Source organism: Elgaria multicarinata, chromosome 15, assembly GCF_023053635.1.
Source record: "Elgaria multicarinata webbii isolate HBS135686 ecotype San Diego chromosome 15, rElgMul1.1.pri, whole genome shotgun sequence".
Classification (NCBI taxonomy): Eukaryota; Metazoa; Chordata; class Lepidosauria; order Squamata; family Anguidae; genus Elgaria; species Elgaria multicarinata.
This window is the reverse complement of record NC_086185.1, coordinates 21,289,885-21,316,231: the sequence shown is the minus strand read 5'-3', so window position 1 is coordinate 21,316,231 and position 26,347 is coordinate 21,289,885. Positions and strand designations below refer to the sequence as shown.

At 41.6% G+C, this 26,347-nt stretch overlaps 1 protein-coding gene across 3 annotated transcripts in view; it reads left to right on the top strand.

Moving 5' to 3' along the window:
• The window catches only part of STAG2 (STAG2 cohesin complex component), an 81,479-nt gene extending 57,152 nt beyond the window's left edge, over nucleotides 1–24,327 (top strand). For all 3 annotated transcript variants that reach the window (XM_063141926.1, XM_063141929.1, XM_063141928.1), the window contains exons 17-34: nucleotides 308–400; nucleotides 847–936; nucleotides 1,614–1,817; nucleotides 2,220–2,290; nucleotides 3,510–3,597; nucleotides 3,693–3,773; nucleotides 4,325–4,417; nucleotides 4,815–4,989; nucleotides 6,078–6,217; nucleotides 6,577–6,678; nucleotides 7,503–7,651; nucleotides 9,040–9,168; nucleotides 10,170–10,375; nucleotides 18,309–18,498; nucleotides 18,592–18,705; nucleotides 19,896–20,022; nucleotides 20,332–20,409; nucleotides 22,129–24,327. In XM_063141926.1, coding sequence (XP_062997996.1) covers nucleotides 308–400; nucleotides 847–936; nucleotides 1,614–1,817; nucleotides 2,220–2,290; nucleotides 3,510–3,597; nucleotides 3,693–3,773; nucleotides 4,325–4,417; nucleotides 4,815–4,989; nucleotides 6,078–6,217; nucleotides 6,577–6,678; nucleotides 7,503–7,651; nucleotides 9,040–9,168; nucleotides 10,170–10,375; nucleotides 18,309–18,498; nucleotides 18,592–18,705; nucleotides 19,896–20,022; nucleotides 20,332–20,409; nucleotides 22,129–22,152 — 2,154 coding nt within the window. In that variant the 3' untranslated portion in view covers nucleotides 22,153–24,327. The remainder of the gene's footprint in view (nucleotides 1–307; nucleotides 401–846; nucleotides 937–1,613; nucleotides 1,818–2,219; nucleotides 2,291–3,509; nucleotides 3,598–3,692; nucleotides 3,774–4,324; nucleotides 4,418–4,814; nucleotides 4,990–6,077; nucleotides 6,218–6,576; nucleotides 6,679–7,502; nucleotides 7,652–9,039; nucleotides 9,169–10,169; nucleotides 10,376–18,308; nucleotides 18,499–18,591; nucleotides 18,706–19,895; nucleotides 20,023–20,331; nucleotides 20,410–22,128) is intronic.
• Nucleotides 24,328–26,347: the final 2,020 nt, after the last annotated feature.

Genomic DNA, 26,347 nt, shown 5'->3' with positions numbered 1-26,347 from the left:
TAAATCTGATGGCTGTTGAAAAACTGATTTTGCCCCTCTATTGCTAAAAGTTGGACATCTAAGTAAAAATGTTTTATTCCTTTTTATATCTCTGAGTCAGTTCAGACTCTCTGGTATCTCTACCAGATTTCCTCACGCAATTGGGTATGTGTGAATACAAGGATGTAGTTCAGGCATTTTCTTGGCTGGGGAAAATCTGCCTATTATGAAATTACATTTATGTAACTTGCTGACATGGATTGTACTAGGTATGTGTTGGTATTATTGACTCTTTAGTTATGGTCATCCTTGAACTCTCATAACTTAGGTGCTTACAGCAAAGGAGAAAAAAGCACAGTTGGATGACAGGACAAGGATCACAGAACTTTTTGCTGTTGCACTCCCTCAGCTATTAGCAAAAGTGAGTTTGACCTTATTTTTTATTGAAGTTGACATTTTTTGGTTGTAATTATGTAGGACGATGCATTATACCAAGTCGGACCATTGCTCTATCTATCTCAGTATTGTTTACACTGATTGGCAGCAGTTCTCCAGGATTTCAGACGAGTCTTTCCCAGCCTTACCTGGAGATATCAGAATTGAACTTGTTGCACGCATACCATGTGTTTGTTACAGCCCTTCCCAAGCGATTCTCCCCTGTTCGCAGCCCATGAAGCAGCATACAAAGCTTTTAAATCTAAAACAAATATTGAATGTACTTTGTTAATGTTATTACAGTCCCCCCTAATATTGAACATTTTTTCTATCCCAATGAAACTCATCTTTGGAATTGTGGCTTATAGGGGACATGTTTTGACTGAATTGAAAAATGCTTGGGCTTTAACTTTTTGAATTCAATTTCTGCAGTATTCCGTAGATGCTGAGAAAGTCACCAACTTGTTGCAGTTGCCACAATATTTTGATTTGGAAATCTACACAACAGGGAGATTAGAAAAGGTAAGCAAATTTACTAGTATAGCAGAATTAAAGGGGATAAAATTTGAACAAATGAACTTCCTGCATTTAGACTGCTAATTGTATAAATGTGGTCACCAGTGGGCTCCACTTCCACAGTAGAGAGTGCTAATATTGTGGATTCAGCTATGGAATAAATGGTTTGAAGGGAGTATGCAAATATCCCAGCAATTAGGTGCAGTTAATGCTGTAACATTTTAAACCAGCAGTAAGCAGCATGGGACTCGTGGGCTCTGACACCTTCCTTGGCCCCTGCTGAGGTGCCCTCTTCCTTTCTATTTTTTTTAAAAATAGCAAAGTTTCTTAATGGCAGCTGGGTTTGCTTCAAAGCAAAGTGAGGGCCTCTAGCTGCTCCCATCTTTTCCCGTGAATGCCTTTGGCCACATGTGGGGCTCAGACACATTCTTAGGATATGAAGCTGGCAGGTGTCTGTAGGCCAATACTTTAATCTGCATTGTGGTATCCAGGAAGTTTCTAAAATTACCAGGTAGATCCACAGGCCCCAAAAGGTTGCCTATCCTTGTTTTTAAAACTTCATCTTTTGACAGAAAGAGCCTTAAAGAAGTACTTTGGGGAGGGTGTGTGTGTTCACTTTGATCAGATGCACTAGAATGCCTTCTTACTTTTCCTTACCTGATTAATGTTTTTGTCTTCTGTAGCATTTGGATGCCTTATTACGACAGATCCGAGATATTGTAGAAAAGCACACAGACACTGATGTTTTGGAAGCTTGCTCTAAAACCTACCATGCACTCTGTAACGAAGAGTTCACAATCTTTAACAGAGTGGACATTGCAAGAAGTCAGCTAATAGATGAACTAGCAGACAAATTCAACAGACTTCTTGAAGATTTTCTGCAAGAGGCATGTCTCTTCTAGTTTTTTTACATTTCTTGTAGTGTTGACATTCAAATTAGAGTTGGAAGAAGTTTCTCATAAGGTGCAAAAAAACCCAACAACTGTGTATCTCTAATGTGGGACTTCTCCTGACATGCATTAAAAGAAGAAGTAGAAGTTAATTTGTATTTACTTCTTGTGTCTTGTAACAACAAAAAGCCCTAATCAATGGCAAGAATTTACCTGGGGATTTTGTCTCATAGGTAAAAGTATTTTATAGCTGGCCTGAAATGGAAAGTATTGACAGCTGTCCTTAGTTTTGAGGGTATGCTTTATTTCAGCTGTTCTTGATATGAAAACAAAAGGCCTCACTTTGCAGTTCTTGAAAATACCTGCTTTTATTACAAGAGTGTAACTTCTTAAAAACAGGGTGAAGAGCCTGATGAAGATGATGCTTATCAGGTTTTATCAACATTAAAGCGAATCACTGCTTTTCATAAGTAAGTAGAACAACAACCTATTCATTTCTTTGTATTTTAATTAAAATTTATTTTCTATTCACGGACAGCTCATTGGACTATAATTAAAAAGCGCAAACCATTTAAAAATATATAAGCAGTCTTAATCTTTGTGCTGCTGCAAAAATTTCAGCAGCCATTTATGTATGTACTCACGAGGCATTTTGTTTATCTTCTGTTCCACTTGTCAACTCTTTACCGTTCTGCATTAAGGGGTTATTCATTATTTTATATATATATATATATATATAGAGAGAGAGAGAGAGAGAGAGAGAGAGAGAGAGAGCTTTTGTTCTGTCTCTGTGGTTAGTACTATTTAGCCACAGTAAGCTACTTGAATGCACGTAAGTGTGTGTGTGTGTGTGAGAGAGAGAGAGAGAGAGAGACAGACAGACAGACACTGGTTTCAGACGACATGATAACCAGCACTGGGTTAAATGGTCAATGGTTGGATATTGTGACTGTCGGGACTTTTTCACACCATGTTTGGTTATTCGCCCAAAATAACCAATGCAAATAGCCAATGCTGTGCAGAGTTGATTATTTGAACAACTGTTGGTCATCATGTCTTCTGTCAGGCACCGTTGACTATTTTGTTGCGCACAGTTAGTTATTTTTGGCGACTACAGAGTCCCTTGGCAAGAGCGACCAAAACGTCAGCTGCTGCTCTAAGTCTAGTAGGCAGAACACTCAATGGCTAATGGGATATCAGCGGGAGGACTGAGAGGGTGGGGGAAGAGGGAGGATGTGTCAGTCAAACACACTGTTGACTAATAGTGAATTTGATGCCGGCCTTAATCCACATCATGGTTGATTATAATCATGTCGTGTGGGGAGTACCGTCTCTATAATCAACTGTGGAGTTGACCATTAATGTACTATTGACTATTGTGTTGTCCGAATGCAGCCAGAAAGAGAGTGTGTTTCTTTGTCAGTTTGATTCCCCGACCCTTTTTTAAAACCCAAGGAGGAAGAACCAGAGTCAGGCACATGGCAGCTTCCATGGCTTGGTGCCATGCTAAGAACAATGAAACTCTATGGTGGTAGGATGCGTAGCTCTGTAACAAGGGGAGTCATTTGGGTGCTTCTCTGATGGAAGTTGCTCCTTGCAATGTGTTGCAGGATACAGTGACCAGAGCATTACAAAGCGAAGAAAAAAAGTGTAGTGAAAATGAGCTATTCACTTCCTTTCTATTTTCAGTGCTCATGATCTGTCAAGATGGGACTTGTTCAGTTGTAACTACAAGTTATTAAAAACAGGCATTGAGAATGGAGACATGCCTGAACAGGTTTGTGTAAACAATAATCAAGCACATTTAATAAAACATAAATTATAGATCTTTGCTTTTTTTTTTAAACCATTTTTCTTATTTCTTAAACACAGATTGTTATTCATGCACTGCAGTGTACTCACTATGTAATCCTTTGGCAGCTAGCAAAAGTTACTGAGAGCAGTTCCACAAAGGTATGTCGTGTTCTGATGGTACTAGCAATTTATAGTTTCAGTGAATGTTAACAGATTTGAAAAACTGTCATTATGGTGTGTTGCCATGTAAGCTTCTTTTGTTTTGACTTGAAATGCTTACCAGTATGATAGGCAGGGGTAAAAGGGAGCCAGGAGAGAAGGCAGGCCTTTGGCCCTCCTGACCTCTGAAGTTTGGGTGGGAGGCAGATTTATTGCCTTGGGTCAGTGAGTCCCCTATTCAAACAAATCCATAGGAGATCTCTTTTCAGTTGCTAACCTCTCTGCATTGAGGAGAACAGAGGAAGGTAGTGCATAAGCATGAGGCCCACTTCCAACTCACACTGGGTACATTTCCAGGGGCCAAATAAAGAATGAATAGGCTGTAGGGGCAATGGGCTTTTTATGCCTCTGCTGTTGTTCCTTCTTTTATTTTTACAGATCATTTCTGTTTTATTACAACTCGGTTTCTTAAAAGGTATACATTTCTCTTCAGAAAGCAGCTGGGATTCAGAATGAATTTGCTTACTGTTTAACATTGTTTTATTTCAAAGGAGGACCTTCTACGCTTAAAGAAGCAGATGAGGGTGTTCTGTCAAATCTGCCAGCACTACCTTACCAATGTAAATACAGCTGTTAAAGAACAGGTTAGTCACTGTTTTCTTGGCCTTTCTTTTGTATGTAAATGATTGGAAGAACATACATTTTAATCATGTTAAGCAAGAAATCATTCTTCATTTTCTACACCTGTGTTCGGGAGAGCATGACATTATTTGGAATACCACATAATGGAAAAAAGAATCAAGAGAGAAAATGGATCTCTGTTCTTCTGGTGTCTGAAAAATTTAGGAAGGTGAAAGTTGTATATTGCTGAGATAACTTTTATTACAAAAATTGTAGCCGGGTACACAGTATCCCATGAATCTTCTACAATAGTCCTTTTCAACGGGGATAGATTTTGTTTTTGTTTGACTTGTGATAAGCTTTGCATTTAACATTAAAAATAATTACAGTCCTTATTGTTCCTTCTCTCCCCCTCCCCAGGCCTTCACTATTTTGTGTGATGTGTTAATGATCTTCAGCCATCAGATTATGTCAGGAGGACGTGACATGTTAGAGCCACTAGTTTATACTCCTGATTCGTCGTTGCAGTCTGAACTGCTGAGCTTTATTCTTGATCATGTCTTCATTGACCAGGATGATGATAGCAACAGTGCAGGTATGGGGCTGTGGGAACTCTCTTCTAATTTGACATCTGTAACTACATTTTTGGTTAGGCCTTTGTTTTTTTCTAAGTCACTGGATTTGGGAGATAGTATCCACTTTTACAGTACTGAGGAGTAGGGATCAGCAACTGAAGGCCACAAAGCCAAATACGGGCCTCAGGGGAGTATCTCTCCACTACACTGCTCAACTGGGGGGTGATGCTTGTAGCAGTGGGACTTGGTCTGCTTTCAGGAGTAGGGGATAGAGCTTGCCCTCTTCCTGTAAAAGATAGCTTCCATTGCGTATGGATTTTTCTCATGAAAGAGCATTATCTCATTTACTGACCAAAGAGTTACAACATAGCTTGGGTTTACCAGTTCAATGAGAACTAGGCCCTAATTTTCATTTTTATCTGGTTACAAAATTAAAACCAGAGGAACTTGTTGTTTGCTTTGAGGCTAACACTTAAAACGTTCTGCCTTGGTGTGGAGAGACTGCTTCGGTTTCCCTTAAAAAGATAGCTCTATGGCAGCTTTCCCCCAACCTGGTGCCTTCCAAATTTTATCCTTGACATTTGGCCATGCTGGCTGGGGCTTAATGGAAGTTGGAGTCCAAAATATTTGAAGGGCACGGGTTAGGGAAATCTGCTCTAGGGATTCTTTTGGCATACGGTATGAGAAATAAATAAACCAATAACTTGTGCTGGTATACGAAATGAACTGGGAGAACTGAAACAAACTACCAAACACTGAAAGCTACTCTAACAGTGTACTTGAAGTTTTGTCTTCCCTTTTTAAAGATGCTGACATATTAATACTAGAATTCAGCGGAGGGAAAAAACTTTCAAGTGGCATAGCATTTGGGTAAATTTGAATGTTTTACTGTGACATGCTAAAAGTTTCTCACTGAAATATTTGCAGCAAAACATCTGATTCTCACTCTTTTTTCTGCTTTGGTAAGTTAGCTTCAACAGCCCTTGCCACAGCATATGGTAGAAGTGCTCATAAGGGTCCAGCTGATAAAAGAAGCCATGTACAAATCTAGATTTCTTAATGTTACTAAACATTAAGAAATGTTTTTAATGTTTTTTTGTTTTTTTAGATGGACAGCAAGATGATGAAGCTAGTAAGATTGAAGCTTTGCACAAAAGAAGAAATTTACTGGCAGCTTTTTGTAAACTTATTGTATATACTGTGGTGGAAATGAATACTGCTGCAGATATTTTTAAGCAATATATGAAGGTAATCAACAGGATTCCAGATATTCTGAAACTGGGGTGAGGAGGGGGGGTACACATTTTAATTGTTCCTTGCTTTATTTTTTTCATGTAAATGTGTTGAGTGACCATTGTTACATTAAAATCAAATAGGCTTCCTTCTCTCTTTCATTGATCTTATTTGAGTCTGATATTGCCCTTGGGTACCTTGTTCTCTCAGGAGGAAGTGGTAGTTAAATGAATTTATTTAAAGTAGTTTTGTTTTATTATTTTTTAAATGTGCTTCTGACACTGATACTTACATTAAAATACACTTACAGCTGATATTTTTGTTCGGCAAACTAAAATCAAGCTATTTTGTGTGTGTTTTTCCTCTCTCTGTAGTATTACAACGACTATGGGGATATTATCAAAGAAACGATGAGTAAAACAAGGCAAATAGACAAAATCCAGTGTGCAAAGACTCTGATTCTCAGTTTACAACAGGTAAGTGTTTAATTGTTCCTACTCTGGATGCTGGCTAAAGACAGACTTCCTTATTTAAAAACAAAAATATTAGTCCAACTCATGTTACTGAATAAATTCCACATACTTTGAAAAAATTCTTAATCTCTGAAACACTTTAGTAGTATTTGCCAAACAGCACATGACGTCAGAGATCTCTAAAGTATTTAAAGAATTCCACTGCTCAAACCTGGCAAACACGCTTCATTAAACTTTAACAATTTCGATCTTCTTAATGCAGAACTATTTAAAAAGTTAATTTCAATAAACAGTTCTTTCCATAATCTCCTTGCACATTCTTATTGTTCTCTATAATGTATTTTATGACATCACTCAACCTGTAATTACACTCCCCCTGAAGACTTAGGCCCTCTCTTTGGGTGTACTCTTGGATTCAGCCCTGAACCTGGATGTCCTGCTTTGGCAGTGGCCAGGACTATGTTGGCAAAGCTGAGGGGCTCGTGCACCAACTGCACCCATTTCTATAGATGCCTGATCTCTCCCCACAGTCATGCATGCCTTAATTACATCCCATTTGGACTACTGTAACATGCTCAACGTAGGGCTGCCTTTGAAAACTGTTCAGAAACTTCAGCTGGTCCAAAATACTACAGCCAGACTGTTGACCGGGACTGGTGACAGGGAGCACATGACTCCCTTGTTACAGCAGCTTCATTCGCTACTAGTCTGGTTAAGGGCACAATTCAAAGCAATAATACACAGGGAACATGCATTAATATTTTCTGGAAATACTGCTTTAAGTGATAACAGGAATTGTATTAAGACTGACAATTTTCTTCATGCAGCTTTTCAATGAAATGATTCAAGAAAATGGGTATAATTTTGACAGATCATCACCAACATTCAGTGGCATTAAAGAATTAGCTCGACGGTTTGCTTTAACATTTGGACTTGATCAACTGAAAACAAGAGAAGCCATTGCTATGTTACACAAGTAAATACCACATTTTTCTTTGCTTTGTAAATAACTGCATAGCTTTTTGTGAATTGACTGATGTGATCAATGTCCTGCTTTCATGATTTCCAGCAGGAGAAAGGAAGTCCATAATAAATTATTATTTATTATTATTTATTACATTTATATACCGCCCCATAGCCGAAGCTCTCTGGGTGGTTTACAAAATGGTGTAGCTTAAATCGAGAAGTAATTTAAAAATAATTTTCTCAGCTTGTGGGTTTAAAGTCGAGACAGTTGCATGAAAGTACCTATTATAATGAACACTAGATAGAAATGTAGTTACCATATGCATATGGGCTTTCAAAATTTGGGGGAAACCTCAAAGTTCATACCAGATATATTGGTAATTTGAAGGGTAGGCTTACAGAAGGGTGAGTATGTTCAGGCCAACCCAGCCTATATGTAGTTTATGCCAACGTATTTTCCTGTGGTTTTAGTCATGACCTCACACACAAACATTAATGGCTGTGTGCATTTGACTCTGCTAAGCTGGAACTTTCTTGCTTCAAGTCTAGTTGAGCCTACGATGGGCAAAAGCAGTGGTATGTGTGAAATTATTTTAGTTGGAAAGGCTGTAGCTCGCATGAAGGATCCTAGTTGGTAAGCAATCTTACCAATCTGGTACCCTCCAAAACTTCTTGATTTGTAACTCTTAGTGTTCCTGACCATTGGTCATGCTGGCTGGTGCTGATAGGAATTGTTGTTAAAACCTCGAGGGCACAAGTTGGAGAAGGCTGACCTAGAGAGCCATTTCAGTCACACAAGATGGGTCATTTGGTTTTACTCTGTATAAAGAAGCTTCATATGTACACACACTATCAAAAGAAATGTGTCATACTGTGAAGTTACTCTGAGCAGTGAAAATTAAAAAAGAAGGAAAGAAGCCTTTCAAGTATTTAATTTAAAATGTTTCAGTGGAATTGGAGAACAATGGTTTGGATCCAGATTTACTCATACTTAAGAGTAGACCGGAAATCAATGAGACTTAATTACAAGAAGTCTCTATGACCCTGTTCAGACAACACGCTAAGCCACAGTGGTTAAGCATTTTGAGCTAAACATAATGATTTAGTGTGTTGTGTGAACCATTCCTAACTGTGATGGCTACATAACTATGGTTTAAACATGTTCACTAACCATTTGCGGCGAAAGGGTTAGCAGCCTAACCATGGCTTAGTGTGTTGCCTGAACAGGCCTTAAGTCTGAATCAAACCCAAATGTGTACTTCACACACTTTGTCCTTTGAAGTGCTCATTTCACAGCATTTGATGTATCTAGAGATTTCATATTAACTGTATTATATGCTTTCTGATCTTTGACTTTTATTAAAAAAAACAACACATTGATTCTTAATTTTTTTCCAGGGATGGCATAGAGTTTGCTTTTAAAGAGCCTAACCCACAAGGTGAGAGCCATCCACCTTTAAATTTGGCTTTCCTTGATATATTGAGCGAGTTCTCTTCCAAACTTCTCAGGCAAGACAAAAAGACTGTGTAAGTATTTAATGCACATTCTTCATATTTGGAATTTCTTAGAAGACACACAATTGTGTTTATCATTGTGTATTTGTTAAGCTTATTTATATCACATTGCTGTGTGAGTATAGCTGTAACTTAATGTGGAGTCAAGTTTCACAACATTTGCTTACTAATAGTCCCATATGAATCTCCTAAACTAGGTATTTAGCATTGTAATGAGTAAGTGTTGAACTTCAAAAAATATAATCACAGGGTGAAATATATTTTTATAGAATTGTTTCACAATCTTGTGGATGAACAAACTTTAGCCCTGGGGGGTTCTTAGGGCCCACAACTTGTTATTTTAGAGACTTATCTTAAAATAGAACGGGCAAGTAGATTGTCCATTAGTTAGACCTGGAACAAGAATAGTTTCCTACCAAGAATTCTGGAGGAGAACTTGGTGATGATTCCAAAGCCAGCACTCCATTCTCGTCATAGAAGTCTGTTAGAGTCTTCTTTTGCCATTGTGTTCCAACTTAGGGCCAATTCGGCCTTTTCTAGCTTTGTACAATCTCAGTAGAGAAAGTACAGATGTAAGAGCACCTAGGAGAAACTTAAGGGTTGGTTCACAATATATAGGTTTGTGTTGATAAATGTAATATATGGACATAGCTATGACTGCTTTGGCATTTCTGGGGTAACCGGAAATGAATGAAACACATGTTTCTGGAATATGGCAGTTCTGCAGAGGTTATATAAGGGAGCTGCACCAACCTGCCCCAATCGAGAAACAAGCATTTCTACTAATTTCAGGGCTAAATCTCTGTTGCACAAACAGAGTTAGCAGGACTCACAGCTTGCGCAAGAGAATCTGTGGGGCATAAGAAAATCAGCAGGGGTGTCCTGTCTTTAGAATTTTGAAATTAACTCCCCTCCCCCCCAAAAAGCACACATGTATTGGCTTTTATGATATATTCATGTGTTTAAAATCCATCCAGTGCGTGCTAGTAATAATAATTGTTTCATTTTTAAAGGTATGTTTACCTGGAGAAGTTCATGACCTTTCAGATGTCTCTCCGAAGAGAAGATGTGTGGCTTCCACTCATGTCTTACAGGAACTCTTTGCTAGCTGGGGGTGATGATGATACCATGTCAGTCATTAGTGGAATCAGTAATCGTGGATCTACAGTAAGGAACAAGAAAACAAAGCCAGCCACAGGGAAGCGGAAACTACCTGAAGGTTTGGATTTATTCGTTCTGTTTACAATAGTGGATCTGGATTTTAATTTGGGGGTGATGGTGTAAACCATGGCTGTACACATTTTTTTTAGCCCTGAAGGCTACATCAGGTGTCTTCTGGGTTGGGAGGCTGCACATGTACACACAGATGTCACCCCTCTCACACATCACCCCTGCGGTAACAGATCTTGGGCTTGAACCAACAGCATCTGTAGGGGTTCCTTCAGCATCCCAGGAAGTAGACAGGAATCTTCAAACAGTTCAGGGACCACTCTAGAAATGAGGCTTCTATGGAAGGAACCATAGAGTCTGTTCCTAGTGCTCCCCCTTTCTTTAAGCTGCAACAGATGTTGGGGATCGGGCTGCTAGATAGGGCTCATATAAAACAAGAAAACCTTCAGCTCAACTTTGGTTCAGTTCAGGTGACATGTTTCTTACCTTTCAAGGCACAGGATCATGTATTCCATCCTCTCTCTTTGGCTGCATCCAGGAGACTTTGTCTAAACTTTGGTTAGTGCAAGCCAGGAATTTCCTGCGAACTACAGTTTTAAACTATGATTAAAGTGGGTTTGCAAAGCATGGTTTGGAGGCAGTGCTGGTTAGCGCTAACCATAGTTTGCCTGAAGTGTGACAGGTCCATGGTAAGCAAATAAAAAAAGGGAGGTTTGAATCCATGGATAGGGTGGGGAGACATTACCCTATGAGTCTGTGGCACATTAGTAATCTCCAAATCATGTTTTAGACTCTGGGAAACTTTGTGTCTGAAATGTGTCTGGGTGTAATTTGGGGAGGACACAACTTCAAAGAATGTAAACAGATTTCAACACACATCAAAACAGCAAGAACTGAGATAGTTAAAATTAAACTTGCTTGGTGGTAATGTTTTGATTAGGAAAGGTGATAGATAAGCCATAAAGGGGAAATGATTACTCTGATATACATCATTATATGAAAAAATATAGCACCAGTTGTGTATTGTATTACAGATGTGCTACAACAAATACTGTCACTGTAGTTCTTCGTGGTGCATCACACACATGGGCTCTGCACTGAGCTACTGTTTGGGAAACTTCCATAGCTGAGATTTTTGGAGGGAACCCTCCCCCACCAACACTGTGCATGTCCAGGAGAGTTCCCACCCAATCCCCCAGTTCTTCTTCGTGGTCTCTGTGCATCACACAAAAGTGGGCTCTGCGCCTGCGCGGAGTCTCGATTGGGAAAAACTTCTATAGCTGAGGCGTTTTTAGCGGGAACCCCTCCCCATGCGTTGAGTGCGCATGCACAAGCGGGGGTGTGTGTGTTCCCGCCCTTTAGCTCAGTTCTCTTTCGACCGCCATTGTGGTGACCTCGTTGGGAAATTCTCTGTAGAAAAATAAAAATTGTAAGAGGCGTTTTATTCCTTCTTCTCTACTTTCTATCCTTCTCGTTCTTCCACTTTATATATATTCTTATTATATTTTTCATTTTTTCCTATCTTTCGCGACAAGCGAAAACGCCCGAAAGGGCGCATGGCCCTCAAGGCCCCGTTCAGAAAGTGTACCAATTGCGGGAGTAAGCTCCCCCGTCAGACGGACACTCCCTGTGTTTCTTGTGCTTGGGCGAAACGCATATCGTCGAAACCTGTCGTTTTTGCCAAGCTTTTTCCAAACAAACGCGACGACACAGGTCAGACAGGCTAAAAGCACTTCTTTGGAGCAAAGCCTTACAATCAGTCGAAAAACCATCGACATCGAAGTCCTGCACTATGGAGCCTGTCGAAACCTCCCCAAAATCTCCTTTACTGGCTCAGGCACAACAACAACCAGAATTGCCTGTTTCGCCCGGGAGAAGTATTACGCTTTCCATTGCCAAATGATTAGCAAAGAAAGCAAAAAAGGCAAAGCATACTGCCTCAAAACCGGAGGAGCGTAGAAAAAAGAGAAATAAAAAATCTCTTAAAAAGAGTGTGTCGAGCCCTACTCGGCCGTCTTCTCCTCCTCCTCCGACTAATATACCGATGTCGACGGTCGATACCGTACAATCTTCATCGGCGCCGACAAACAATCCTTTGCCGCAAACTTCGACTGCCAAAGCTACAGCTTCAATACCGATACCGGCACAACCTCTACCACCTCCACCGCCGCCGCTGCTACTATTGTCCCCCATACCGACATTACGGCCGCCGTCGGCACATGGTCAGAGGCTAACGTCAACGTCTGAAGGGGAAATCAGAGATCTATCTCCAGCCCCTATACCGCCTAGACAGGCACGACCTGAGGACAGACGCTATAGGCACGACTCCCCGGACTCCATGTTTTCTGGTCATTCTGGGAGAGGTTATTACTACTACGACCGACCACCACCATCTAGAGACAGATCCCGTTCGCCACACCTTGAGAGATGGGAACGGAACCCCTGCAGAAACCGATACTTGGGTCAAGATATATATTTTCAAAGACCCTACGAGGGTCAATGGGGAAGCTCTCCTCAAACCTATTACACCCGAGGACCATACTACGGAGGACAACCACCGGCTGCACCCGTAACTAGACCATCAGCTACAATGCCTAACCCTCAATCTAGCCTGATTGATGCTAGTGCACAGCCAATACAACCGCCCACAACACTACCTTCTAATACACAAGCGTTGCAACAACAGCAACCAGAACCGCTCATTCAAATGCCGATTGCTACAGTGAACTCTTCGTCGCCCCAAGGCGATTACAATTCCGACTCTTCTTCCTCGTCTTCGGCATGACCATCTTTAGCGTCCCCAGATATAGAGGTCGCTCCACAAGGGGGTATTTCCCCATCAGAGGATTTGGGCCATTTTTCAGATCAGATCATTAGAATGGCTCAAGCCTTAGGTCTACAAGTGGAACAATCCAGATCCACCGTACAGGACCCGGTGTTCGACTCCATAACTTCGGACGCAACAAAACCAGTGGCCATACCGATGTTACTGGCCTTACTGGAAACTATTAAACAATCTTGGAAGTCACCTTCGACAGCCCCACCAACTTCCAAAAGATTGGAGGGTATGTATAAAGTCCAGAACTCAGATGTCCAGTTCCTTTTTCAGCATCCGCCTCCGAACTCCATCGTCGTCGAGGCCGCTCAAGGCAAAAGTAGACATCAGCATTCCTCACCTGTGGATAAAGAAGGGCGTCGTTTAGACTAGGGGTGTGCACGGAGCCCCCGCTCCGCCCCATGGGCCGATCCGCCCATACTCCACTGCTCTTCGCTGTGGAGCTCCGGCTCTGAATCGGAGCTCCGCAGTGGAGGGGAGTGGCGCCAGGTAAGGCTGGGAGAGGAGGGCAGGGGGGTTACCGGGCCCTGCCGCTGTCACCGCCCGTGCGGTGACAGCGGCAGAGCCCGGTAAGGGACCAAGGGGGAGGAGGGGGGGCCTTACCTGCCTCCGTCCGCGGTCCGTCGGCTTCTTCAATTGAGCCCGCGGTTCAACCAGGAAGTCTGGGCTGTGCGGCCTAGACTTCCTGGTTGAACCGCGGGCTCAATTGAAGAAGCCGACGGACCGCGGACGGAGGCAAGTAAGGGAGAGGAGGGTGGGGGGGTTTACCGGGCCCTGCCGCTGTCGCCGCATGGGCAACAGCGGCAGGGCCTGGTAAACCCCACTTACCTTTCCGGCGGAGCTCTAGATCGAGGCGAAGGATCTACCTTCACCTCGATCCTCTTCGCCACGCTCCGCCGGCCCCCCAATCCTCTTCGCCTCCGCCTTAAGGGGAGGCGAAGCACCCCACTCCGCTTCTAATTCGCCGGTCCGATTAGAAGCGGAGCACATCCCTAGTTTAGACCTCCTTGCTCGCAGGTTATATACCTCTTCATCCTTAGGACTAAGAATTACAAATTACCAAGCAGCAATGTCTGGCTATCAATTACTACTCTGGGACAAGATGGGGAAATTGATGGAGCACTTACCTGAAGATAAGAAACAATTGGCTAGACTCTTCCATTCCGAAGCGTCTCAGCTTTCCCGCCAACAAATACATACCTCCAAAGATCAGGTCAACTGTATAGCAAAAACTCTGACAGGAACCATAGCACTCCGTCAACATGCCTGGCTCCGCTCGGCGGGCCTCTCCCAGGAGGCACGCTCTAGAATAGAGGACTTACCTTTTGATGGCATCGGGCTTTTCAATGCTGACACTGACAACTCCCTTGATACCGTACAGAAAGCGAGAACAACAGCTCGCCTTATGGGCTTCAATCAACCTCAGCAACAATTCCAACGACGCTGGGTTCAACCATGTTCTTCGTACTATGCCAATAGACAACAATACCAACAATTCCAACCTCGTCAACAACCACAGCAGCAACAACAGGCCTTCCAGCCACGTAAGCAATTCTCAAATTATAGAGGCAGAGCCACTTCTCGAAGGACCGACACAGCTTTTAAACGGCGCCTTTGAATTTTTAGTTACACCTGTAAATAATCACACCATTTTCTTTGATGATAGACTCTCCTACTATTACCATCAATGGGAGACTATCACTACCGACACATGGGTCCTCTGTAATACAAAGAGGATACCGTATAGAGTTTAAAACCCTCCCTCTTCTCGGTAATGTAAAGATTACACCACCTACAGTACCTTTACTCCAGGAAGTCGACATACTCCTTAACAAGGGCGCCATCGAACGCGTTCCATGGAGTCAACTTCGAAAGGGTTTCTACTCAAGGTGCTTTACCGTACCGAAAAGAGATGGAGGACTTCGCCCTATTTTAGATTTACGAGTACTAAATTTACATATTACAACCAAAAAATTTAGAATGGTTTCTTTGGCATCTATTATCCCACTATTATTTAAAGGACAATGGTTTGCATCCATCGATCTTCGCGATGCATATTTTCACATCGCAATGGAGGGGCACATACCGTAGATACCTACGTTTTATAATTGGTCATGACATCTATCAGTATAGAACTCTCCCTTTTGGTTTATCCACGGCCCCGAGGGTCTTCTCAAAATGTATGTCTACAGTCTGTGCCCACCTTCGCCTTAAAGGGGTAGAAGTCTACCCTTGATCATTGGCTTCTCGTAGCACCAACAGAACAACAACTACAAAATTTGATACAAATTACTTGCTCTTTATTATGTAGATTAGGGCTCTATATCAACTATGAAAAATCCCAATTAAAACCTTCACAGGTCATCCAGTTCATTGGGGGGACCCTCGACTCGAGCCATCTTACCAGCCACTCGATGCATACGCATCATACATCTTGCTCAGAGTTTTCGGCATCGATCCCACATATCTGCGTTCAAGGTACAACAACTGTTAGGCCTTATGGCTTCTACCACCGCAGTAGTTCAATATGCTCGCCTGAAAATGCGACCACTTCAATCCTGGTTTCTAAAGCACTTCAACCCTCTAAAAGATCCGAACAATCTCCTACTTTACCCACCTGCAACAGTAAAAGACTCTCTTATATGGTGGACGGTAACCCACCACCTAACACAAGGAATCCCATTCAGTCAAGAACAACCAACAAAGATACTGACCACGGATGCATCAATGAAAGGTTGGGGCGCACATTTAAGCTCTGCCTAAAGCCCCAGAGATCCAGAAAAAGAAAATTACTCATCAGGAAGAAAGGTCTCCCAAAAAGGGACGATCTTTACCGGCTCCACCACCTCTCTTGAACTCACCTATACCAATGAGACAACAATCTTCGACATCGACAACACGATCTTTACTGATTGAGGGTGATCCTTTGGTACTGAGAGTCGATGTTGTACTGATACCTTCGATATCGGAAGGAGAGATAAGAGATTCTCTACCAGTCTGCTTCACCAGCCCGTTAGGTGCTGGAAATGGAAACGACCTCTCATCAAGGAGCGTCACCAGGCTCGGCAGCGGATGAGTATCAATCCGAAACGGCTTCATATTCCTCCACTGCGCTGTCAGTTTCATCTCTAGAAGGCATCATTGGCTCGCAAGCCCCGATCTCGCCTTCTGAGGATCTTGCTCATTTCTCTGATCAAATCCAGAGGATGGCGCAGTCATTAGGGATACAGACTTGCCAACCAAAACAAACAGTGACAGACCCTGTTTTCAACATTGTGCATATTGAATTGGCTTTACCAGTAGAGATACCTTTCCTTCTGACTCTGTTACAAACAGTACAGTAGTCATGGAAAATGCCGGCATCAATGCCCCCAACGTCAAAGTGACTTGACAACATGTACTGGGTCCTTGAGAAGGATGCAGAGTTCATGTTCACACACCCGCAACCTAATTCGGTAACAGTCGAGTCGGCCCAGGGTCGCTCGCAACATATTCACTCCGCACCAGTGGATAAAGAAGGCAGGCAATTAGACCTTATAGGCAGAAGGCTCTATTCGTTGGCTTCGTTGAACTTAAATCAGGCCGCTATAGCCAGATACCAAATGCTCCTATGGGAAAAACTGGGATCGCTTTCCAACCACCTTAGTGATGATCAAAGAGCACTCGCTTGCACATTCTCTACCGAGGTGATGAAACTGGCTAAACAACAGATAAATACGGTGAGACACCAAATGGGCCAAGGTGATGGTTGGAGTGGTGGCTTTGCGACGCCATGCTTGGTTTCGGTCCGCTGGCCTGTCACAGGAAGCGAGGTTACGTATCAAAGATCTGCCCTTTGATGGAGAAGCCTTATTCAGTGCCAAGATGGACGAAGCGGTGGGCTCAGTCCAGAGAGCTAAAACTACAGCAAAGAAGATGGGTCTTGGCCCATCGCCACAACAATTTAAAACTAAGCGGTGGTACTGTCAACCCCAGTTGCATTACCCTCACTATTAAAAGGACTGTACAGGTTTTAAGCCGAACAATCAACCTCAACAAAACAAACGCCAGTATCCCTCCTCTCGATTCCAATACCAGAGATGGAAGAATGACTTCGCTGTTAAGTGGTGTCTTTGACTGGACCCGCAGTCACACAACCCACCCACTGTGCCCTCTTTGGTGTGGTGTTTTTTGTGTTTTTGTTTAGATCATGTATATATTATACTATTTATCCCTCGGTACTGAGGCCATTGCCGTCTCAGGAGAACTGGGGGATGGGGCGGGAACCCTCCTGGACATGCGCAGTAGGCTGGGGCGGGAGGGGTCCTGCCAGAATTTTCAGCTTTCCCGAACAATAGCTGCAGAGCCCATGTGTGTGATGCACAGATGAGAGCCCTCTCCCTCCTGCTGTCAACTGTCTCTGGAGAGGCCACCAGTGAGGGAGGAAGCAGCAGCCAGGCACCTCTCCACCGTGCCTGGGTCCAGCTCCAGCTGAGAGCCCCCTCCCTCCTGCTGTCATCTGTAACTGCAGAGGCCACCAGTGAGGGAGGAAGCAGCAGCCAGGCACCTCCCCACCGTGCCTGGGTCCAGCTCCAGCTGAGAGCCCCCTCCCTCCTGCCACCAACTGTCACTGCAGAGGCCACCAGTGAGGGAGGAAGCAGCAGCCAGGCACCTCTCCACCGTGCCTGGGCCCAGCTCCAGCTGAGAGCCCCCTCCCTCCTGCCACCAACTGTCTCTGCAGAGGCCACCAGTGAGGGAGGAAGCAGCAGCCAGGCACCTCTCCACCGTGCCTGGGTCCAGCTCCAGCTGAGAGCCCCCTCCCTCCTGCTGTCATCTGTAGCTGCTGAACTTTCCAACTAAGATTGTAGTGCCTGAATTTGCTTTCCTTTCCCCCCTCCTCCTCCTCCCTCCCAATCCCCTTTCCTTTTGTGTCATGTCTTTTAGATTGTAAGCCTGTGGGCAGGGACTGTCAAGAAATACTTTTGTAAGCCGCGGTGAGAGCCTTTTTTGGCTGAAGGGCGGCATAAAAATCCTTAAAAAAATAAAAAAAATAAAAATAAAAATGACCACACGAAGAACCACAGTTCAGGTAAGAAATCTGTCCTGTTGAGTATATTGAAGCACAAGTGTTATGAACTAATCTGAAGCTGTTTCTTTGTCTCTCTAGCTGAGGAAAGCAGCAGCAGTGACAGCATGTGGATGAACAGGGAGCAGACCATGCATACGCCTGTCATGATGCAGACACCACAGCTCACTTCCACCATCATGAGGGAACCCAAAAGGTTGCGGCCCGAAGAAAGTTACATGGGTGTCTATCCAATGCAAGCTGAACACCATCAACCTCCAATCGACTACAAGTATATACACATTTTTAATCTGCGTGCTGTGTTGCCACTGCCCAAGTATTTGGTTTGTCCATCTTTTAAAGGATCATATTTTTTTCTTTCAAGCACACAGGTCACATGGATGTTGGCGCAAAGGCAACAAGAAGAAGCAGCCAGGCAGCAGCAGGAGAGAGCAGCCATGAACTACGTGAAACTCAGAACTAACTTGCAGCATGCCATGTAAGTACAAGCAGCAGATGCCAAACAAATTATCAGTTTCGCTCACTCTTCACTGGCATCCACATTTTTCACCCCAATTGCATTCTAAGTGCCTTCATACAGAAATCCAAAGAACTGTGAAACTAGTTCCCATGGCTTTAGACTCATTTTTCCTCCCAAATATAAGCCTGTCCTGATGCCATATGGGAAAAAGCAGTTTCTGGTATGTCACAGGTGGGGACAGCAGTTGAAAGAGGAAGAAAGTAAAACCTCCACAGGGTTTGCAGAAATCTGATCCCAAACTAATTATTTGAAATCCCTGCAAAGTTACATTAATGTAAAAATATCTAGACCAGCCATTCTCAACGTGTTAGGTTTTTCGTTTTTGTTTTTTTGTCGTCGTCTCCACCCCACCCCCGGGGAATGCAGTCATAATCTTGTACTCATTGCTGCCACACTGGGTATAACATTATGTCAGCAAAATAGCTCACTTGTGCTGGTGGAATAAGAAGGTAGAAAAAATCAGAAGGCTTGGGTTGTAGCCTAAGGTTTATCCCAAAACATCCCATTGAGGACACAATAGAACGGAATGTTGGTTGGGGTGGGTGGGGGAAACCTGACAATCGGATATTTATTTATTTATTTATTACATTTATATACCGCCCCCATAGCTGGGCGGTTTACAGAAATTCTAAAATTAAGATATGAGGGGGAATGTGAAGGGGAATCAAATGCAGTGCCTGGAAAATGAGGATGGAAGAAGAGATACATATAAATATAAAAAGGCACAGAGAGAGTACTAGTTTTTATAAATGTTGCAGTGCAGAGTGCTTCTGTTCAGGATTCCAGCCACTCTCTGCCATTTCCCGTCTCATTTTCCTTCCTCCCCCTTTAATAGTCCGACAGCATTCCTTGCCCACCTACCATCTTTGGTCAACATTGGAATGTTTAAGGATATTCCATGTTGTTTTTTATTTGTTGGGAGGGAACTCTTGTCCTCAATCCTAGCTACAATAAAGTCTTGGCATTCTCCAAACGTAGCTTTTCAGTGTGAACAAAGAAATGACTATGCAGACATTATAACATTTACCAATATTACTTTATTCTAAGTAACTTGATGATATACACCAAGGGATTTCCGAATTGACATGTTGTATGTATTATTACATGACTATGTAAAAGTTCTGTATTAATGTTTAAATATCCTTCAGTCGACGTGGCACCAGCCTAATGGAGGATGACGAGGAGCCAATTGTTGAAGATGTTATGATGTCATCCGAAGGACGCATCGAGGATCTCAACGAAGGCATGGATTTCGATACCATGGATATAGATCTAGTAAGAAAAATCAGTTAATTCTATCAGGGCAAAGGTTTTATCTGCCTTCATAAGAATGGCCATAGTATTATACTGATTCTTCTACAGCAGGTTTTAGGAGTCAGAGATGGATATTGCTTTTGCACTAGCTAAACCTGAACTAAATAGGTATGAACAAGTAGCCAGATTTTATTCTGCGTCTGGTTTGTGTTTTAATCAAGAATTGTAAAAGTATTTGTATCAGAGGGGTGGTGATGATTGATATTCTGTCCAGTCAAATCAAATAGATAAATGAATGTCCAATATGATGATATTTGGTTTGCTTTTTAGCCACCATCAAAGAACAGGAGAGAAAGAACAGAGCTCAAGCCGGATTTCTTTGATCCTGCATCAATCATGGATGAATCTGTAAGTGTGATGTGTGATAAGTTGGGTGAATCCTATAATATTCAGTGGTCCACAAATTCACTTGCCTAAGCAAGCATCACTTCTACTCTCTGGGCAGCGTGACAAGCCCCCTCTCCTTCTCCCCAGGTTGATTGATTGATTGATTATTAAGGCAGTCCTTGCCCACAGGCTTACAATCTAAAAAATATGACACAAAAGGAAAGGGGATTGGGAGGGAGGAGGAGGAAAAAAGAAAGCAAATTCAGGCACTTGATTCTTAGTTGCAAAGTTCGGCATCTGCTCCCTTTCCCTCTGATGGCCTTAGCAGCCATAGTTGGTAGCAGGAGGGAGGGGGCTCTCAGCTGGAGCTTGACCCTGGAACGATGGAGAGGCTGGAGCTGAGAGGGTGTCAGGGGATAAATTCTGCAGTCATAAAATAAAATAAAAATAAAATAATAAAAAATGCTACATTCTGGACAGGCTCCAAGTCTGCCAAAAGGTTGCCATGAAAGGTTCAGCCTCCCTGCCCTGCCCCGCCCCGCCTTCCTCCTAAAATTGCAATTGGTTGAGTGAGGGGATTGTTCCTTACTTCATTCTGCAGTTCAAGGGCCTCTGAAGCTCATCATGGCAAACCCCGTAGTTCCCCCAGTTCAGAGGTGGAGTGGAATAATGGAGGCCACAAATTGTGATGATTATGCCGGCCAAAATTTGTGGAACTAGGATAACATTGAAATACCAAATGCTTCCCCAACCCCTCCCCCTTTTAAGGAACTAAAACACTACTGAGCTCCTTTCAGTGTAAAAAGGCATATATTATTTCCTCAATACCATTAGCATGCATTTACCTAGAATATTCTTGGGCTCCTGTTTTGTTCATATATAAGTAGGTCATGATAGGTCATGATAAGTCCAATCAGGAGATGAGAAAGAAGCTTTAAAAGGTGGTCCTTAGCTGCTGATTGCTAAAAGGGTCCAACCGTGAGTTAATTCATAATGAACAGGGTACTCTTTACAGTATTTTGTTTGAAGCATAACACTCTCTTTAAAATGTGCACCATGTTTTCACCCCTTGACAAATTATTGCAAAGAGAAATTCATTCAAGCACTTTTGCTTGATTTGGAAAAGTACCTGCAGTTCATACATGGCACCACATGATGGCAGCAGAAATTTAATTACTTGACCAAAGTCCTCTGGTATATATAGTAAATATATATTTGTTAATATGTGGACATATTTAATTCAATTTCTCCCCATAAGCGATAAATTTGATTCCACTGTTTTCAGTATAGATTCCATAAACAAAACAGTTAGTTAAAGAGGGCCTATATGAAAATGAATTAAGACATCATATAAAGAAATGCAGGATCTTAAAGGATTTTAATATAGTTCAATTGCAGATGATGAAATTAAAAAATAGTAGCTTTTAATGACCTGACTACTGAATTCTACAACGTTAGGTTAAATATCTATGCCTCCGTCTAGTTCAGGTGACTTAAAATTATTTTTGCATTACTAAGGTTACTCAAGATGAAGTTGGATAAACTAGATTTGCAACTTTTTGTATATTCTGGTTAACCAATTTCGTGTTAAAGGAAAAAAGTGTGTTCTGCCATCACTCTTCGGGACTTGATGCTTTCCTATATACTTGGTATTCCCTGTTTGAAAAATGAACTAATATAGGCGTTGATAAAAACATATAGCTTGACATTTTAAACATATACACTTTTTCTGTCTTCTAGGTTCTTGGGGTATCAATGTTTTAATACCAGTACAACGATAACTCCGTGGTGAAGTCATTTTCTAAAGTGGAAGAGGAGATTTTTAAAATAAAAAATTGTGGTAGATACAGTGATATTCTGAGCAAGATTTTTTTTCTCTAAGGAGAACGATGTGCTTACAAGATCCAGTACATTGAAGGGGCAGTTTTGTTTGCCTGATATATAAAGGACAAGTAAACAACTTGAGGATAAGCTATAGTTTCTGTTGGCAAACCAGTATTTTATTTATGTAATATTAGTTTATTTCCAAATCATAGTAAATATCACTTTTTTTAAAAAAAAATCCTTGCCATTGAGGAGATGCTTGGTATATTTTCAAGCCTCCCTCTTTATAATCTGTTGGATGCATTCATATAATTATGACTTCTAGATTATTGTTGAAAACATGAGCTGAAATAATGGGATGGCTTGATTTCGAACCATGGCATTTGCGGAACTCAGAGTTAAAGCATTTTTTGATGAGGCGCTTTAAATTCTGCACCCAGAATTGTAGCTTCAACAGAAGCTTTGTTTCAGTTATGATAATCATAGAAAGTAATGAACTTGCAAGCTGATTATTTTACTCAAAAGCTTTTTAGAATCTTAACAAGGAGAAGCGCAAAACATCCCAACACTTCCTTATTGCATATTCATGAAATATTCAGGAACCATAAACTGCCAGAAAGCACTGAGATCAATCCTCCTTACCCATTAATGGCCCTGAGAGTTTGCTTGTCCTTTAAGAAAAATGTAATGTTGTGAAATTCCTTCCAGTAGTGGCCACTGTATTTTGTCTCCAAATAAAGAAGCTTATTGTAGTATGTTTGCAGAAAAAAATTCTAAACAAAAAAATATACAGCTTATTAGAGTGTGGGAATAGGGGTCTAAATTTTAAATAAAGTATATATATATAAATATATATATAAATTGGTGCTGATTTTATAATTGCGCAGTTTGTTTAGTTTTTTCTTACTTTTAAATTCCAACTTAAAAATTATGAGGTTTCAGAAATATATTGAAAGTTTAACAATGTTTAAAAATAGATAAGCATGAGAATTCATGCTTTAAAATGATTTTTAAATTTGTATTTTATATTGTTTTATCTATCTCTGTCTTTGCAAGCAGTCTTCAGGTTTAATGATACTTCTAACAGGTTACAGTACATTTCCTCTATATGTAAATTGAATTGGAAATTAGAAATTCATCACTACCCCCATAATCTTTGAAAGCTAAGCTTTAAACTTCATTTCATGACTTCTTTCATAATTGAATTTCAATCATTCTAAACAAAACAAACATACGCGTGGATCTATGCCATTTTGACACCAACTTATTCTGCAAGGCTTAGGCAGCTAAACATCACTTAAAGGAAATGTTAACTTATATTACATATGTATATTTTTTGTCAGTTTTCTCTCAGTTCTTGAGGTATATTATTTCTAATCATTCCATGCGCCTTAATACGCTTGCAATACAATAATTTCCTCAAATAAGCAAATATTAAAAGGCCTCTTACTCATTCAACAAATCCAAACCTTGGGCTGTGGTAGCCATAAACCATAGGTTCTCTAAAGGATCATGATTACATAATTATTTTGAAAAATCATGTTTTAACAAACACAGAACCAGACCTGCCTAGCTCCATTTTGCATAAATACTAACTATCATGTCTAAAAGTACTGCCTATATTGCTTTCCCCCCTTTCACACCACTGCGTTTAAATAGAACTGCTGAAAGGACTGAATATATGATTTTAAACTTAAGTTGATTTTTTCTTACTCTTGAAGGAGTGTTTCTTTGTGAAAGCAGTTCTTACAGCTTTATGTTTTCAAACTAAAAATGTTTTATATATTTACCTTAACCTGTTGTCCTCCACATTCTATTGTCCTAATTGTACTGTTTTCTGATTTGTATTTATGTCTTGAGACAAGTAACTTTTTGAATAAAAATAAACCTACAGTATGTTGTAAGTTTGATCTTTTTGAATCAAGGGTAGAGGAAGAAAAAGAGTGTGAATGGTGCAAATGTTATGTTTATAAAAATTAAAGCTTTTTCCATGTCTTTTAAGTGTTTGTCTCAGAATTGGGATAATGTATGGAAAACTGCACTGTTTTATATTTGTAATAAATTGTACAAGTTTTTAAAATGTGAATAAAGCACTAATTGGGTTAATAATTTAAAGTAGAGCTGTTATGCAATCATGATTGGTCTATATGCTTCTTCAGTTGGAGATAAAGTTGTGTCTTCTCTCTCTCCTGTCCCCTGACCCACAAATTATAAATATATTTACCGAGTTTATCAAGAGAGAGTACCTGAAAATAACACTTGGGAATATATATGCAGTTCACTCAATGGTTTGTGGAAAGGTCTAACTTCCATAGGAGGTGCTTCCATTTGCATTCTCGAAGGCATGGCTGATTTTAAACTGGTCTGACTCAACACTACTGCTGTAATTAAGGTGCATACCCATCATCAAAATGGAGTTATCACTAATGCTGTGATCCTATGCACACTGGGAATCAGAAGCATTTGGCAAGACGTTTGCCAAGGACTGGACCACAAGTCCTATGTAATAGTCACTGCCTTCACTGAGACTTCCTTGCAACTGATTTCTGCAGAATTGTGCACTATGTGTGCAAATCATGGATACAAACAACCTTTAGCAACATTTGGCATTCAAATATAGAATCCTTTTACTACCTGCTATTATATATATATAATGCTTAAACTGAATTGGAATATTTAATTTGACTCCCTGCACAATGTTGACTTGAAGAGTTCTGGCCGAGGTGGTTCAGTTCTACTTCATTTGACACAGTTTTATCACTTCTGGTTGAATTGTAGTACGCACATCTGATAAGGGGATACGATCGTGTTAGGCTTAAGACTGAATGGATCAACACATGACAGGATGAGAATTTTTTTTCTCCTCCCAATACTAGAATCCAGGGTCATCCAGTGTAGCTGATAGGTGGGAGATTCAGGACAGATAAAAAGGAAGGACTTCTTCACACAGCTTAACTATAGAATCTGCTACCAAAACTGTGCACCAGTTGTTGGGGAACATGGGTGGGAGGGTTCTGTTGCAACATGTCCTACTTCATTGGTCCCTGGTCAACAGCTGGATGGCCACTGTGTGAACAGAGTGCTGGACTAGGACCCTCGGTCTGATCCAGCACATTACTTCTTAAGGTGTAGTGATGACCACCAACTTTCGAGGCTTTAAAGGGGGATTTGGCAAATTTATGCCCACTGGACATAATGGCTTTGAATTGCCTCCAGTATTGGATGCAGTATGCTGCTGTATTCCAGTTGCTAGAAAATACAAACCACCGGGTGCTACTGGATTCATTCCTGCTTGTGGGCTTTCTATGGCATTTGGTTGGTCACTGCAAACCGTGCTTGACTTAATCCAGCATGGCTCTTATAAGTACAACACAAGTTGGACTATGGCAGAGGAAGGGGATGTTGATCCTGAACTATTGCGTAATAGTGGGAAACAATATGACAGAAGAACTTAACTTGTAAATGAAGAAAATGCATTCATTCTCTTACTTGATCTTACAAAACCTTTCCCCGCTCCTTATCAGATCTATTTACCCTGTAGCTTCATAGAATCATAGAATAGCAGAGTTGGAAGGGGCCTACAAGGCCATCGAGTCCAACCCCCTGCTCAATGCAGGAATCCACCCTAAAGCATCCCTGACAGATGGTTGTCCAGCTGCCTCTTGAATGTCTCTAGGGTGGGAGAGCCCACAACCTCCCTAGGTAACTGGTTCCACCGTTGCACTGCTCTAACAGTCAGGAAGTTTTTCCTGATGTCCAGCTGGAATCTGGCTTCCTGTAACATGAGCCTGTTGTTCCGTGTCCTGCACTCTAGGAGGATCGAGAAGAGATCCTGGCCCTCCTCTGTGTGACAACCTTTTAAGTATTTGAAGAGTGCTATCATGTCTCCCCTCAATCGTCTCTTCTCCAGGCTAAACATGCCCAGTTCTTTCAGTCTGTCCTCATAGCACTTTTTTTCCAGACCCCTGATCATCCTGGTTGCCCTCCTCTGAACACGCTCCAGCTTGTCTGCGTTCTTGAATTGTGGAGCCCAGAACTGGACACAATACTCTAGATGAGGCCTAACCAGGGCCGAATAGAGAGGAACCAGTATCTCATGTGATTTGGAAGCTATACTTCTATTCAGCTGTGAGAA